Source organism: Astyanax mexicanus, chromosome 18 (assembly GCF_023375975.1).
Source record: "Astyanax mexicanus isolate ESR-SI-001 chromosome 18, AstMex3_surface, whole genome shotgun sequence".
NCBI classification, from domain to species: Eukaryota; Metazoa; Chordata; class Actinopteri; order Characiformes; family Acestrorhamphidae; genus Astyanax; species Astyanax mexicanus.
In genome coordinates this window covers 24,514,245-24,527,868 of record NC_064425.1, presented here as the reverse complement: position 1 = coordinate 24,527,868, position 13,624 = coordinate 24,514,245, and the positions used below count along the sequence as shown (strand labels likewise).

Sequence of the window (13,624 nt, the reverse complement as noted above, 5' to 3'; positions counted from 1 at the left end):
AGAAAAAGAGTGCATATTTCACATACACACACCTTTTTGTTTTAACATAAGATTACTCTTGTTCTTTCTCTCTCTCTTTCTCTCTCTTTTCTCCCTCTCTCTCTTTCTCTCCAGGATGTTGGTTCTGGCATTTGTCAATGATTAGCAAAGACATTGTGTAGACCTCTAGCCCCTTTAAGTGCTATTTCTTAGTTACACAGAGGACAAAAGTACTGGGACACTTGCTTGTTCAGAATCAATTGTATAGATTTTTTTTTTTTATGTTGAGGTAACTGTCTCTACTGTGCAGGGAAGGCTTCCTATTAGAATTTGGAGCATTGCTCTGAGGAGTTGATTGCATAATGATTGCGTTTTATGGGGTAAGGGTGTTGGATGATCACCACCCTACTTCATCCTCAACTCCCCAACTCATCCTAAAAGAATTTCAATGGAGGTCCTTCATTTGAGAGAACACAGTTCAACTGCTCCAAGGTCAAAGCTGAGGTGGGCTTAAAACCCCACACCCACATCTGGCAATAGGCATGGTCTCAATGAGAAATCGAGATGATTCCGATACCAATATCAACAATATAAAAGCCACAGCCCGTGATGTACAACGATAGAGCAGGGCAAAATTATTATGTTACAGTTTTAAGGAAAATCTTATAATACTCTTATAGTATTTATTGTGTTTTGACAAAATGTATCGGCAGTAGCAGATCATTAAACACTCCTTTTTAAGGTTTTTACACTTTCTGTAATTGAATTTACAGTTGGGTCAGCATTTATTAAGCACAGGTGATATTCTTGATATGCTTATTAAGGCATATTATCAATAAAATAAGAAAATGTATTACCATACAATAGACATTTTCACTTAGGGCCCAATTTGTCCTCTGCCTCTTCTTTACCCTTGGCATGGAGACTATTAACCACACATCGTCTTTATCACTGTAGCTGTAAATCTTAATGGGTGGGTCTGTGTTGAAGTATGCCATAAAGTCAACCTTGCTCTGACAGTTTAGTCCCAACTCTGATGTTAAACACCCGTCTCTGACACTGCTGCTCCTGAAAAGCTCTGTTTAGTGTCAAACTCTTTAAATAATTAGTAGTTTCTAAAGCGTATTTGCGTCAGAATACACTCTGATGTGTTATGTACTGTGTTTGTGTTTGAATAGCAAAATTTTATATGGCTTAGTTATTATGCACTTGGATATTTATTGGAGAGTAGTCTCCCATGATCCAGTTTTACACTCTCAGTTACGACAATGATGCATAATTATATTTGATTTATATTTAAAGGTAGACAAATGTGAAAATAAGACTTTTTTCTAATTTTTTTTTATTGGTGTAGTAGTTAGTGTAGCATAGTGGGTATCAACTAAGGTTAGACTGACTGCTCTAAACTACACAAGTAAGAGTCATTGGGCAATATTTGTAATGCTGCATTTACCTACCTGTTTGACCTGGTTCAAATGTAGGTTAAGATAAATGCATGAGAAAATGCTGCAAATGTAAATTTCCTTGTATCTCGAAAAAGGGTATGTTCTAAAGCAGAAGAAAAAAATACTTTTGATGAAAGTCAATGTAGAAAGACTTATAGTGCTTATATGTGTTGGTTTATCATACAATTTTGATACAATGTAAAGAATAACTCAAATGCATGTAATATCAAAGTACAAAAACAGAAAGCAAAATTCAGATAGAAGGTGCACCCAGTAGTGTTGTTAAAAATTAGGGTCACACAGTACTGTATACCAGAGATTTTGATTATTTTATATCCGGTAGCCATAAATTATTTTTATATAGTTGCATACAATTAATCTGCAACAAACTGCATTTAAATGGCCTATTACTATAATGCATTTAACACCCGCTACAAATTAAGCTAATTGTGATCATGGAGCTGTAAAGTACATTTGGCACTATTTGTTAGTGGTGCTAATGTGTTTATAAGCCTCGTTGGACTGCTTCTTTCATTAATTCTGCCTCGATTCGGCTTCTGTTTGTGCTGTAGTGTAAAAAATGTGTGCTGAGAGAGTCCAAGGGAAGCTGAGCCTTAGCAAGGAAGTTCGAGAGGTGTGTGTGTGTGGGAGAGGGGGTGTACTTGGCTACTTGGCATAATCTCTGAAGAGTGGATACATTTAATTTTATCACTTGGTGCCCGTTACAGACTTTACTAGAAGTTTTTTCCTCACTAAATCCCTCCTCCTTTTTTTTTTTATTTTTTTTTATTTGGCCCATTTAAGACTGAATGTTTTCTCTTATTCCTTCTGTCACCCTAGGCGGTCAGGTCCAGATGTGAGCCCCATGCCTTGTGCCTCGGCGTTTTAAATGCGAATATGAGCAGTTTGAATCTGAACCTGTGGGTGCTGCAGAGACTGGCCAGTTGTACCTTTTTGACTTGAAAGTTCAGACCTGGATTTAAAATGCCAACAAGTGGGAGAGGCAGTGGGCTGTGACTGAGCATGGGTGAAGGAGTGAGGAATGGGAGGGAGGGGGAGAGAGGGGGGAGAGTGTGTCACTTTTCATAGGGACTTGTGCCTTAGTGGAGAGAGAAAAGGAGAGTGAGAGAGAGGGGGAGAAGAAGAAGAAAAAAAGAAGAAGTAGAGAGAAGGGGAATGGAGTAAGGGGAGAAGCAATGGCAGCTGGAACGCTCCTGCACATGGAACAAGAAAAGTTATTATAAGGTGCCTTTTGCATGATATATGTGACGTGGTTTCCTTGTTTGAATCATAAACCTATAGGAACACACTGGAGGAAAAGAAAAGATGAAGTACAGAGCAATGGTAAGAGCTAAAATGTGTTTTTTTTACATGCATTTAGCAGTTTTAGCTTTCTGTGTGTCTGTGTGTGTGATTTGAAAAGCTCAGAGATCTTTACTGAGCCATAATTCTACTCTGGATGTTGACACACAGAGATCAGTTTCTCCAGACATTCTTCTTTTGCAACATACGGTATCTTGTCTGTGTTGCATAATGGTTTTGATGATCTGAGAAGGACCAATGAAAGTGAGCCATTTGGATCAATCTGGCACAGTTGCATCATGATATAATGATGTTGATGATTGATGTTGACTATTGATTTATATGTGACTTATACATCACATATGTCCTGCAGTGGATATTTAAAGGGCCTGTATTATGGAAAGTTATGACATAGTATATGCATGGTATATACATATAAACCTTTTTTCTAATCAAGAGTGGAAAAAAAAAGTTTTTATCCTGCTTTTGTTTGAGGATCTGTCTCTATTATTGAAGAAAGGCATTATGCTAGATTTTGGAGCATTGTTATGAGGAGGATTTGCATTTGCATTCAGTGACAAGAGTAAGTAAGGTGTTTGATGATCCTCACCCTAAGGTGAAGCTAAATGCATTTATTAAAAGGGGTGTCCACAAATGTCTGGACATATAGCACTGGAAAAATTAAGAGATCATTGAAGTTTCTGAATCAGTTTCTCTGATGTTTGAGTAAAACTAACATTGTTATTTTATTCTATAAACTACAGACAACATTTCTCCCAAATTTCAACTAAAAATATTGTCATTTAGAGCTTTACTTACAGAAAATGAGAAATGGCTGAAATAACAAAAAAGATGCAGAGCTTTCAGGCCTTAAATAATGCAAAGAAAGCAAGTTCATTTTCATAAAGTTTTTAGAGTGGATTTTAATCACAGTTTTCATGCATCATGGCATGTTCTCCTCCACCAGTCTTACACACTGATTTTGGATAACTTTATTCCACTCCTGGTGCAAAAATGTGAGCAGTCCAGTTTGGTTTGATGGCTTGTGATCATCCATCTTCCTCTTGATTATATTCCAGAGGTTTTCAATTTGGTAAAAAAAAAACTCATCATTTTTAAGTGGTCTCTTATTATTATTTTTTCAGAGTTTATTATATTTAGATATGTTCTATCCTATTCGGCCTAAAGCAATTTTATTTATTTTGTTCCTTTTGTATACAATGCAGTACTAGGCAGCCAATCAGAACAGATGTTGTTTAGATATATCAGTTTTAAAGACTCATGGGGAATTATAGGATATGAGTGATTTAATCTGTTTTAGCATCTGCATCCAAGTCTCTCTCTCCTCCTTATCTTCATCTGTTCTCCGCTATCAGCTAAACTAAATACTTTCATCTGTTACGTGTCTCTTTTTGAATCTGCATTTGCACGCAGTGTAGCAATCTCTGGCTTCGGCTCAAGACTCTCTGAAGGATTCCTTGTGACTGAGAGATTTAGCTAAAGAGTGACTGTGCTAATGAAACTGCTGTCAGTCAGTAGGCCGTTTCCACCCTGCACATTTCTTCCTGCCTGTGTCATCCCTCTATTCTCTCAGTGCACAATAGCTTTTACATAGGGTACACACTATCTCACACATGCTGTGCAGTGGTGCGCAAGTTTCAGTCACACACTCGTGCCAAATCATCTGTACACACACACATGCATATCAGAGGTGTTTCAGTTAGGTGGGAGGGTTTATTTTGACTTTGTGGAAGAACAAGGTCAAACAAATTCAGACTTACTTACCAGGACTGGGAGGGCGCGTATGATTATTATATTTGGCCATTATCGCATTAATTTGTTACAATATGCTTAGAAAAAAGTATACTGGCAGTACTTAAACACACATAAGATGATTTGTAATGTTTTGGAATATAGAATTTTACAACAGGAGCTGCCTAAATACAGTATTTAGAAATGCTGTATAATGGTTCACTAGCAAACACATTCTTTCATCTAGTTAAACAAGCTTCACAGAACGTTGGCTAAAAAACAAACCCACTTACATAATGAACAACCACAGTTTAAAGAAACCTTTATGAAATATTTGCTACTTTTCTTGCTTCTTGGCTTTCCCTACATTTAGAAAGTGTAATTTACTTTGATTTCAGCAAATCTAGTTTTGAATGCCCCCCCCGAACTCCCCCCGAAAGACATGCTTGATACCTGCATTTCTGGACAAGCTGAGAGAGATCAAGAGCTAGAACTTTCTTGCACGTTGACTGCGGCAGTAGATTAATGATGTTAAGGAATTGTACTTAAATATGACTTGAGTTATGCAGCATGATGCAGTTCTGGTGGGAGGCCCTGTGCAGCTGCATCTATGTCAATGTTACACAGGGCACTAGGAGAGTTCTGGTCCACAGTTGCAATGATGGAGAAGTAGTTCTTTATTTTATGTCAGTCAGGGGAGCACAACATGATTTAGAAGCAGTAATTGTAAGGTAATATTTTTTAGGTTTAAAATACATAATATTGTACACATAAGTTACTAATTAGTCACTGAAATGCCAAATATCATGGGACATGGGACTCGTATCTGGCACCCACTAGCGGGCCTTGCTTGAATTCCGATAATTCATTCAATTTTTGCCAGTGTTCTGCAAGACTTTGCAACAGTTGTTACCCAATAATGCATTTTTTGAGGTGGAGCAAGCATGGGTTAGGAACGCTGGTTGGAATGAATGTCATCCATGTGTCTCAGCTGCTGTGTGGAATGAATGTCACTCGTAAAACTCACAATACAGCACAATACAGCATATCACTAGAAGCAGTTTCGACTCAGATTGCAGCCTGCAGTCTGCATGCCTTCTCTGACAAAGTGATACTCATTTCACAAAGAGGAAATTAACTTTATGCACTAGCCTATTGCTCTCAGTGGCCAAAGGGGAATTACCACAGATTAACAGTGTTGTGGATGTGGAACAACTCCATCTCATGACCTGAGCCTGCTGAGTGTCTTCAGGGAGTGTTTTTTGCTTTAGAAATAGTGTACAACAGTGGGGACTGGTAGACAGATAATAGGAGATAGATTAACACTGTTTGCACTGCACTGGCTTGTGTTCTTCATCTGCCCTCTCTTTGACTCTGGGATAGACTCACTGGAGCTTAAGCTGCTCATGAATAACTAGCATTGTACAGGAGTGCAGCACAGGAGACTACTTCTGTAAAGGAGTATGGGATTATATCCCTGCTTACGACTTTATAGAAGAACAGATCTAACTGACTACAAATGGGGCGAGAGTATGGATGCACATTTAATATTAGGATCAGATATGAGATATAATTTTTAAAAAATAGTTGCATTTCTAATAATTAAGCCAATCCATTGGACTGATCCATTTACCTAGCCTATTCTAGGCTTCAAAACAAGGCTAGAAACAGCACAACTTATTTTGCAATATTTAGACCAGTGCCCTCAATCTGTCATTAACTATCAGCAAATTATCCAGCTGAGAAAAACATCTACAATACAAATCTGTTGTTTATTTGTTTAATATTCCCAATATTAGCTTGTGAATGGATTGAATTAAACTTTACCTGGTGAAGCGGGTCTGTGTGTGCTTAGAGGGACATATGCTATTGAAGCACTTTCACCTAAGAAAGGCTTCTTCAGCAGAGCTGAAACAGTTAACCGTGCAGAGCCGCTGTGGAGCTGTGGAACTACAGCTTCAGCGAAGAGCAAGCCAAACTTTCTCGACAGCCATCTGCAGAAAAATTGAACAGTAAGCTTTTGACCTTCTGCCATTTCTCATTAAACTGTAGAAAGAAAATTAAAACTAAGCCAAAACTCAGGGAAGCCCCAAACCACCCATCTCTCCATTTTTCCACTATTACGTTGAGTCATCTCTTACGAAGAGTGAGTGTCTCTGACTCTTCTTTTCTCTCGGGTAATCAGCTTCAGTTTAGCAGTGTATTTCACACATGGACAGGTGTCCAGTTCTGTTCTTTCTTCCTAAGTGAAGACATAGAGACAGAGAGAGTGAGGAGGGCTGATTTATTTAGGGTGGAAGAATGTGGTCCCTACGTAAGATAAATAAAGTTCAGCATCATAACTGAGCAAAAGCTTCAGTTTTTGACCATCCTTGGTAATATGTAAAAATGGGTGGGGCACCAAAGCTTGAAGTGCTCTGTTTAGGCCTATATCTGAAATCCTGGGAGGAATGTGACCTTTCCACCTCCTCTACTTTTATCACACTTAATGCTTTTTTATGGCAGGGAGAAAAATGTGTACTGTTAGAATGGAATTCTTATCCTTCACTCTTTCTCAGTCATTTTAGAGATAAGAAGTAAATGGGTGGTTTCTGAAAACTGCTGACATTAGTATTTAAAGGACCCATATGATGGGCAACCAAGTTCTTAAGGTCTCCCTTGTGAGTTTGATATACAGCTCTGGAAAAAATAAGAGACCACTTAAACGTGATATTTTGATAAGTTTCTTTGATTTTACCTAATTAAAAACCTCTGGAATATAATCAAGAGGAAGATAGATGATCACAAGCCATTAAACCAAGCTGAACTGCTTGATTTTTTGCACCAGGAGTGGCTTAAAGTTATCCAAAAGCAGTGTGTAAGATTGGTGGAGGAGAACATGCCAATTATGCATGAAAAAGCTGTGATTAAAAACCAGGGTTATGTCACCAAATATTGATTTCTAAACTCTTAAATTTTGAATATATAACTTGTATTCTTTGCATTATTTGAGGTCTGAAAGCTCTGCATCCTTTTGTTATTTCAGCCATTTCTCATTTTCTGTAACAAATGCTCTAAATGACAATTTTTATTTAATTTTATTTGGAATTTGGGAGAAATGTTGACTGTAGTTTATAGAATAAATAAACAATGTTTTTTTACTCAAACATATACCTATAAATAGCAAAATCAGAGAAACTGATTCAGAAACTAAAATGGTCTCTTAATTTTTTCCAGAGCTGTCAGTAATACAGTGAGAGATGAAGTTGCCAAAACATTTAACATTTTAGAGATGTCGCTAACATTTGAATTTAAATACATTACTGGAAACAAGTTTTCAGCTATCAGAAAAAATACATGTATGGGTGTTTTTCACACCTACACTTTTTAATTCCAGTTGAAACAGACTCACCCTTGTTTTCACTCTGTGTGTTTTATTTGGGCTGATGTGATTACAGTAAGCACGCTCGGGTGCTGACCAAAATGCACTTAAGAGGAGGTGTCGTGTCTGAAATAAACTCATAATAAACTAAATGTTTGTGGTGCGATTGTGATCTTGTCCTTGATCTGTTACAATTATCAGTTGCACTCTGCAAATTTGAGTTGAAAGGCTCCTATAGCTAGTTATCCTGGTGGTATTTTGCTTAGACAATTACTACAGCTATAAAAATGCAGTGTCTGCTGTTGCTACATTACTTTTCTTGATAAGTCAAGCCATGATAAGAAACATTTTTTAAACAATTATCACATCCAACAAAGAGTAATAGTTTTGAGTAATCTGTATTGTTGCGTCCAACTAACATTGTCGAGTCTACAAACTACAACTCCCATAATCCACCTCTGCATGATGAGACCATCCATCTTTTAACCAGCTTGTTCGTATTCGTACCTGTTCAGTTTGCTTGTCACCTTGCGAAATACTGACAGCCATATCTTGTTGCATATTGAGTGTTCGTCTGTGTTTGTCTAACTTTTGTATGATCTTGCTTTGTCTATAGCTTTCCCTTGTTTGGATTTTCCCTTTTTTCCCTTTGTTTTGGTCGGCTGGTTGTTGAATCTTGTCTGTACTCTGGTTTGTACCCCGGTTTGCCTATGTCTGTTTGGGTTGGTATCGTGTTTGTGCTCGTGTTTACTACATGCTTTGTTCGCTCTCACGCAATCCTTTATATAATAAAATATCCTTGGGGTTTTACATTTGTGAGCATCTTGTTTGTTCACCAATCATTATATAAACTCATTGACAAAATAATAGTACTCCTCTCTTTTGTGTTTTGTTTGAGTGTAATAAGGATATATGTAAGGATATATGATAACAATAGAGTGAGGGTTGTTTAGTAGTTAATTGAGGAAAACTGTTCAATTGAGCGAAGGTTCTGTTGGATCACCTGTAGCCTGGATACAAGATAAGATAGAGTTGGACATGGAACATACAGGTTTTGTATGGTGTTTCACAACATGTTTGCCCCCATATGTTGCAGCTGGGCCTGTAGGTCTTGCATAGTCGTAAGTTGCTGAAGCTGGCATTCCAGATAAATTCATAAATGTTTAATTGGTGATTATTTTGGTGAGTCAGGCCAAGGAAGAATTGCAAGTGGACAGAGACATTCTTGGGAAGCCCTTGCTGTGTGTGGGCGAGCATTATCCTACAGAAAAATGCCAGTTGGAATCTGCCATGATGGGCAAAGTGTGGACAATTCGTTATGAAATGACCATTTTGCTTTTCCCCAATGAAATGTCTTTAGCCCTATCTGGACAGTATTTGTTTCTCAGGGGGTCCTGGGGTAATTGTCTCTTTTATGGGGGTCCTCTGTGATTTTATTTCCATCCAGAAGGACCATGTCTGTGTTTTTCTCACACGTCCTCTACTGGTTTTCGCTGAACTCTGTGGTCATCCGGTGGTCTTGTCTGGATGCACATGTCTGAGTTTTGTCACCTCGCGTTTAATAAAATAGCTATTTGTCCACTGCCTCGCACCCTAAATACACTTTGGGTGTGCGTTTCCACGGAGACCCACATAAACACAACAGCGAGTGGAAATGGAGAAGCTACTGAATGCGATGTCACGTGACTGGGAAAGCCACTGTTTTTGTCAATTGCAGTCCAGATGCAAGAGTTTTATCACTGATTAGAAGTGTGAAAAAGTTTTCACAGATGCCCCCCTGAGAAACCAATCCTTTTAAATACATGGTAAAGACTTGTCTAGCAGTCACCGATTTCTCACTATGTGGTACACCACCAGTAGCCATTGAGAGCCTTTTTTATAGGGCAGTGGGAAATGCTCATTTTTATTCTCTATTGTCCTAGTATCTAATCAGACTATTGTACAACCACACCTGTAATCATTTAAGTATCTGCCTAAGACATGACTGCATGCCATTTTTTTGCTGCAATTTTTGTTTATTTTTGTCAGTGGCTGTAGATCTGTTGTAGCCTTCATCAGGTTAATCCCTATTACATACATAGGAGATAAAGAGTATTCCTCTCAAACTCAGAGGACGGACACACAATACAAAGAAAACAGAGAATATAAGCCCTTTATAGGGTGCAGAAGATTGCAGAATGCGACCTCTAACGTTTTTGTGACCTCGCTGCTGTGACTGAAATACAGGAAGGTATAATTTCTTTCCTCAGTTTTCCATTTAAAGGTTATTGATGTCTTTGTAATGCGAGAAGTGCTGACTGACAAAGACCCGTGATGACTCCGCAGATTTCCCTGACACTGGCCTGTCCAACAAACCCTAAGCATTTCAGCTCTTTTCAGTGCAGCTTTTTAAGGTGCTTGGTATTAAACCCTTTGGAAGGTCAAACTAAGAGCAGGCATTGTTCAAGAGCCCATATGCTCTAGTTTCCTCAAGTCCCTGCTTGTTTGTGCTCTACATGAATGAAAAGGAGGCATATTTGGCATATTAGTTGGAACACAGAGAAAGTGAAAGGTAGAGAAAGAAAGAGATTGAGGTGGGTGAAAAATAGGTTCTGAAAATTTGAGTGGTCTCCTTCTGAGGCATGTTTCTCAGCCTCTTTGTTGTTCCTTGTGCAGGATTTGGAAAATGTGACCGCATGGCAAAAGCTCTGTAGGTAGCCGGCTCGAACTGCACGGACAGGGAAGGGGTGCGGGTTGGGAGCAGGAAAGCAAAACTAAAAAGCTCATCTATGAACAATACGGTAATGGAACAAGCAGCCGGAGAATGGAGAGAGGAAAGTGGACTTGAAACAGGATGTTATTTTTTCTTTTTGTTTTTGGGAATAGTTCTTTATAGTTTCTTCACTTTTTTGGCCAAGGTCCATGGTGTTATTGCTTTAACAAAGTGCTTTCCCTTTAAGCTGTCAAAGGACGTTATTTGTCAAAGGAGATGGCCAGATAACAGACCTTAACAAGCTCTATGAGCTGTGAACAGACCCTAAGAGGAGCCAATCTTCCTGGTTCCTCATGCACACACAATGCTAACACACTCTCTCACTTTAGGGACTCACAAGAGTCCACATGGTTCTCTGGAGTGAAATCTACCTCTCCTCTGTCACAGAGTGGACAGAAAAGCCACATTAAAAGGACAGAAAAGCCACATTAAAGGGCAGGGTGTGAGCTATTCTACCTCATGACCCTACCTCCTGGGGTCAGTTCATAGTGATAATATTTAACTAATGCCAACCCCAGCCTTCGGAAGCATCTGGTTGACCTTGAGTGGTTTCTCATTTTCTCGTTTACTCCAACAGCACAGTCACCAACTGTTGTTTAATCCTTGTGATTCATTCTGATAAGTAAAAAGAAGGTTATGTGCACGTACAAATCTGACTGCATAGTTTAAGCCGTTGTTTGCCAAGATTAAGAAACTGATATGTCTTTGTATTGAAATAATTGATTGTTTTTATATTGCTCAGTATCTCTATAATCTCTATAAGCTTTACTGTTAAATTATTAATATTAGGGATATACATGTATTTTTTTTGTTGGTAATAATTCATATGTCTCCATAAGGTTGCATATGCCTGGCGCTGTATGTATCTACTTAACTACACATAACTATAGGAAATGAAGGAAAATAATGACATTTATGATCTACTCCGTACTGTGTTGTTGCAGAAGTATAATGACAAAGACATTGTAAGACATTATATTTTTGTACACCCAGAATGTATTTTGAAAATCATCAGAATGTTTTACAGTGTGAACAACAAAAACACACTAAATTAAATTAAATTCTCTTTAAATTCTATTTAAATTAAATTCTATTTAAATTCAATACATCTGTGATGGACGCCAATGCAGTCGACACCATTTACACCTGGTCACTCCATGCAGCTTTAGTTTTAGGACATCTGTATGAAGCCACATCACAAAAATCTGAGTACAAACTTGACAAGACACATTAAAAAAGAAAAAAAATCTGGTGGTCTGATGTTGTTATAGTGTAAATGCATTCATCTCTTCAAGAGAAATTCAAAAAACATGTTTGCACATTCAATCTTGCAAAAAAAGCAATTTTGTGTAGCACTTTGAACTATTTAAAATAATGTCAGATATAGGTCACATTTCAAAACATCCTAAAAATGGCAGATTTGGTGGCAAAATGGGATTTGGGCCACATTTCCTACTGTAAAAACATAAGCATAAACAGATGCCAGCCAGAAACAGTATTCAGTGTGACTGGACTGGTTCATAATTATACCTTTGTTTACCTTTGTTACTCTCTATACTTCTACATCTGTTGTTGGATCGCTCCCAAAATTCCTTCTCTTTCTTTCTTGTCTATCCTCTGTTATGTACAAACACTCACACACTCAAGTATTTTTTCAGCTAGGCTATTTATCATTGCTCCATCCACCTTTCCTGGCTTTCTAAAAGTTATCTAGACTTGCTCTTTGACTACAGAACTCCCATCCTTGATCGTTCCAACTATGTAACTCTCTCTCCGTAACTACTCTTACTCTAACATTGTGTTTTCTTTTTGACTCTAAAGCTCTGTGCCCTAATAATTTTAAAAATCTTTGGGTTCTTAAAAAGGTTTTTGCATTATTGCAAAACAATGAGTATAAAATAAATTGCTTAGCATCACTTTACTCTGCATATTGTACATTGAACATCTATGTTCATTCTGAGCCACAGGAGCAAAGAAATCTCAGCTGTGTGGTGAAGGAGTAGACTATCTATGGGACAGTTTATATCTCAGATAGCCTGTACGCTGGTTTTGAGCAGTGAGAGGGTGCTGGTGTTCAGCTAGGGTAGTAGCACTAAGCCATTTGTAAACAAGGTGGCTCTAAAGCTGAATGGTGCACGCTGTTGTGCAATAGTGCTGCTGCTTGTGAAATGATGTCACTGGACTCCTGAGTGCTTCTGACTTTTTGCCAGTAGGTTTTCACTGTAGGGCTTTATGTTTAACTCAAGAGCTTTTTGCTACAGCCCTGTCAGACAGGTTCCCAGCATAATACGAGACAACCTTGGCACATTTAAAAGATTCACAAGTTTTATCTGTGTTGCAGAGATAGTGAACTCAGTGGTGATTCCATGGATTTGATAGGGGTTTGTTTAGAGAATATGATGATTAGCCTAGACCAGTTCATATTCTCTAATATGTGTTTATCTATCTTTATATATGTATAGTGTTTGTAGTGTGTGTGTGTGTGTGTGTGTGTGTGTGTGTGTGTGTGTGTGTGTTGAAATCATCAGTATAGATACCTGCTTTGGTACAATTAGGAAACACTAAATGGACAAACATATTGGGACACCTGTAATTAAAAAAATGTTTAAATCAAGGCTATAAACAGAGTTTATATGCTTTTGTTTGAGTTATTGTCACTACAGTCCGATTTTAAAGTATTGCTGTGAGGATTTGATTGAGAGATAGTGAGACCAGTATGTTAAATCATCACTATCCCACCTCCTCAACTCATCCCTGGACAGAACACTATTAATTCAATGAACATTGCTCCACATCTTAGTGCTGGGGTGCTTTATACCACTCTTGCCCACGCCTGACATTAGGCATGGTTCCAGGTTTATGTTTATCTGCTCCAGAGATTCCTTTTCTACTGGCACTGCATCTGTGTCAGCAATGTGTTGGAAGTTATTGTAGCTTAATACATTTATTAATAGAAGCGTCCACAAACATTTGGACATATAGTGCTCTGTGGTAAGTAAGACCCTTATGTCAGTATTCACAAACTGTCACTGT

At 38.1% G+C, this 13,624-nt stretch overlaps 1 protein-coding gene across 3 annotated transcripts in view; it reads left to right on the top strand.

The window, feature by feature from the left end:
* Window positions 1-13,624, top strand: part of myo1cb (myosin Ic, paralog b) — a 69,375-nt gene that overhangs the window by 25,509 nt on the left and 30,242 nt on the right. Inside the window, exon 1 of one of the 3 annotated variants that reach the window (XM_007260886.4) lies at window positions 2,553-2,768. The exons of the other annotated variants lie outside the window; for them this stretch is intronic. Within the exon in view, the coding sequence (XP_007260948.3) occupies window positions 2,751-2,768 (18 nt within the window). The 5' untranslated portion in view covers window positions 2,553-2,750. Of the gene's footprint in view, window positions 1-2,552; window positions 2,769-13,624 lie in introns of those variants that run through there. 3 annotated transcript variants of the gene reach the window in all.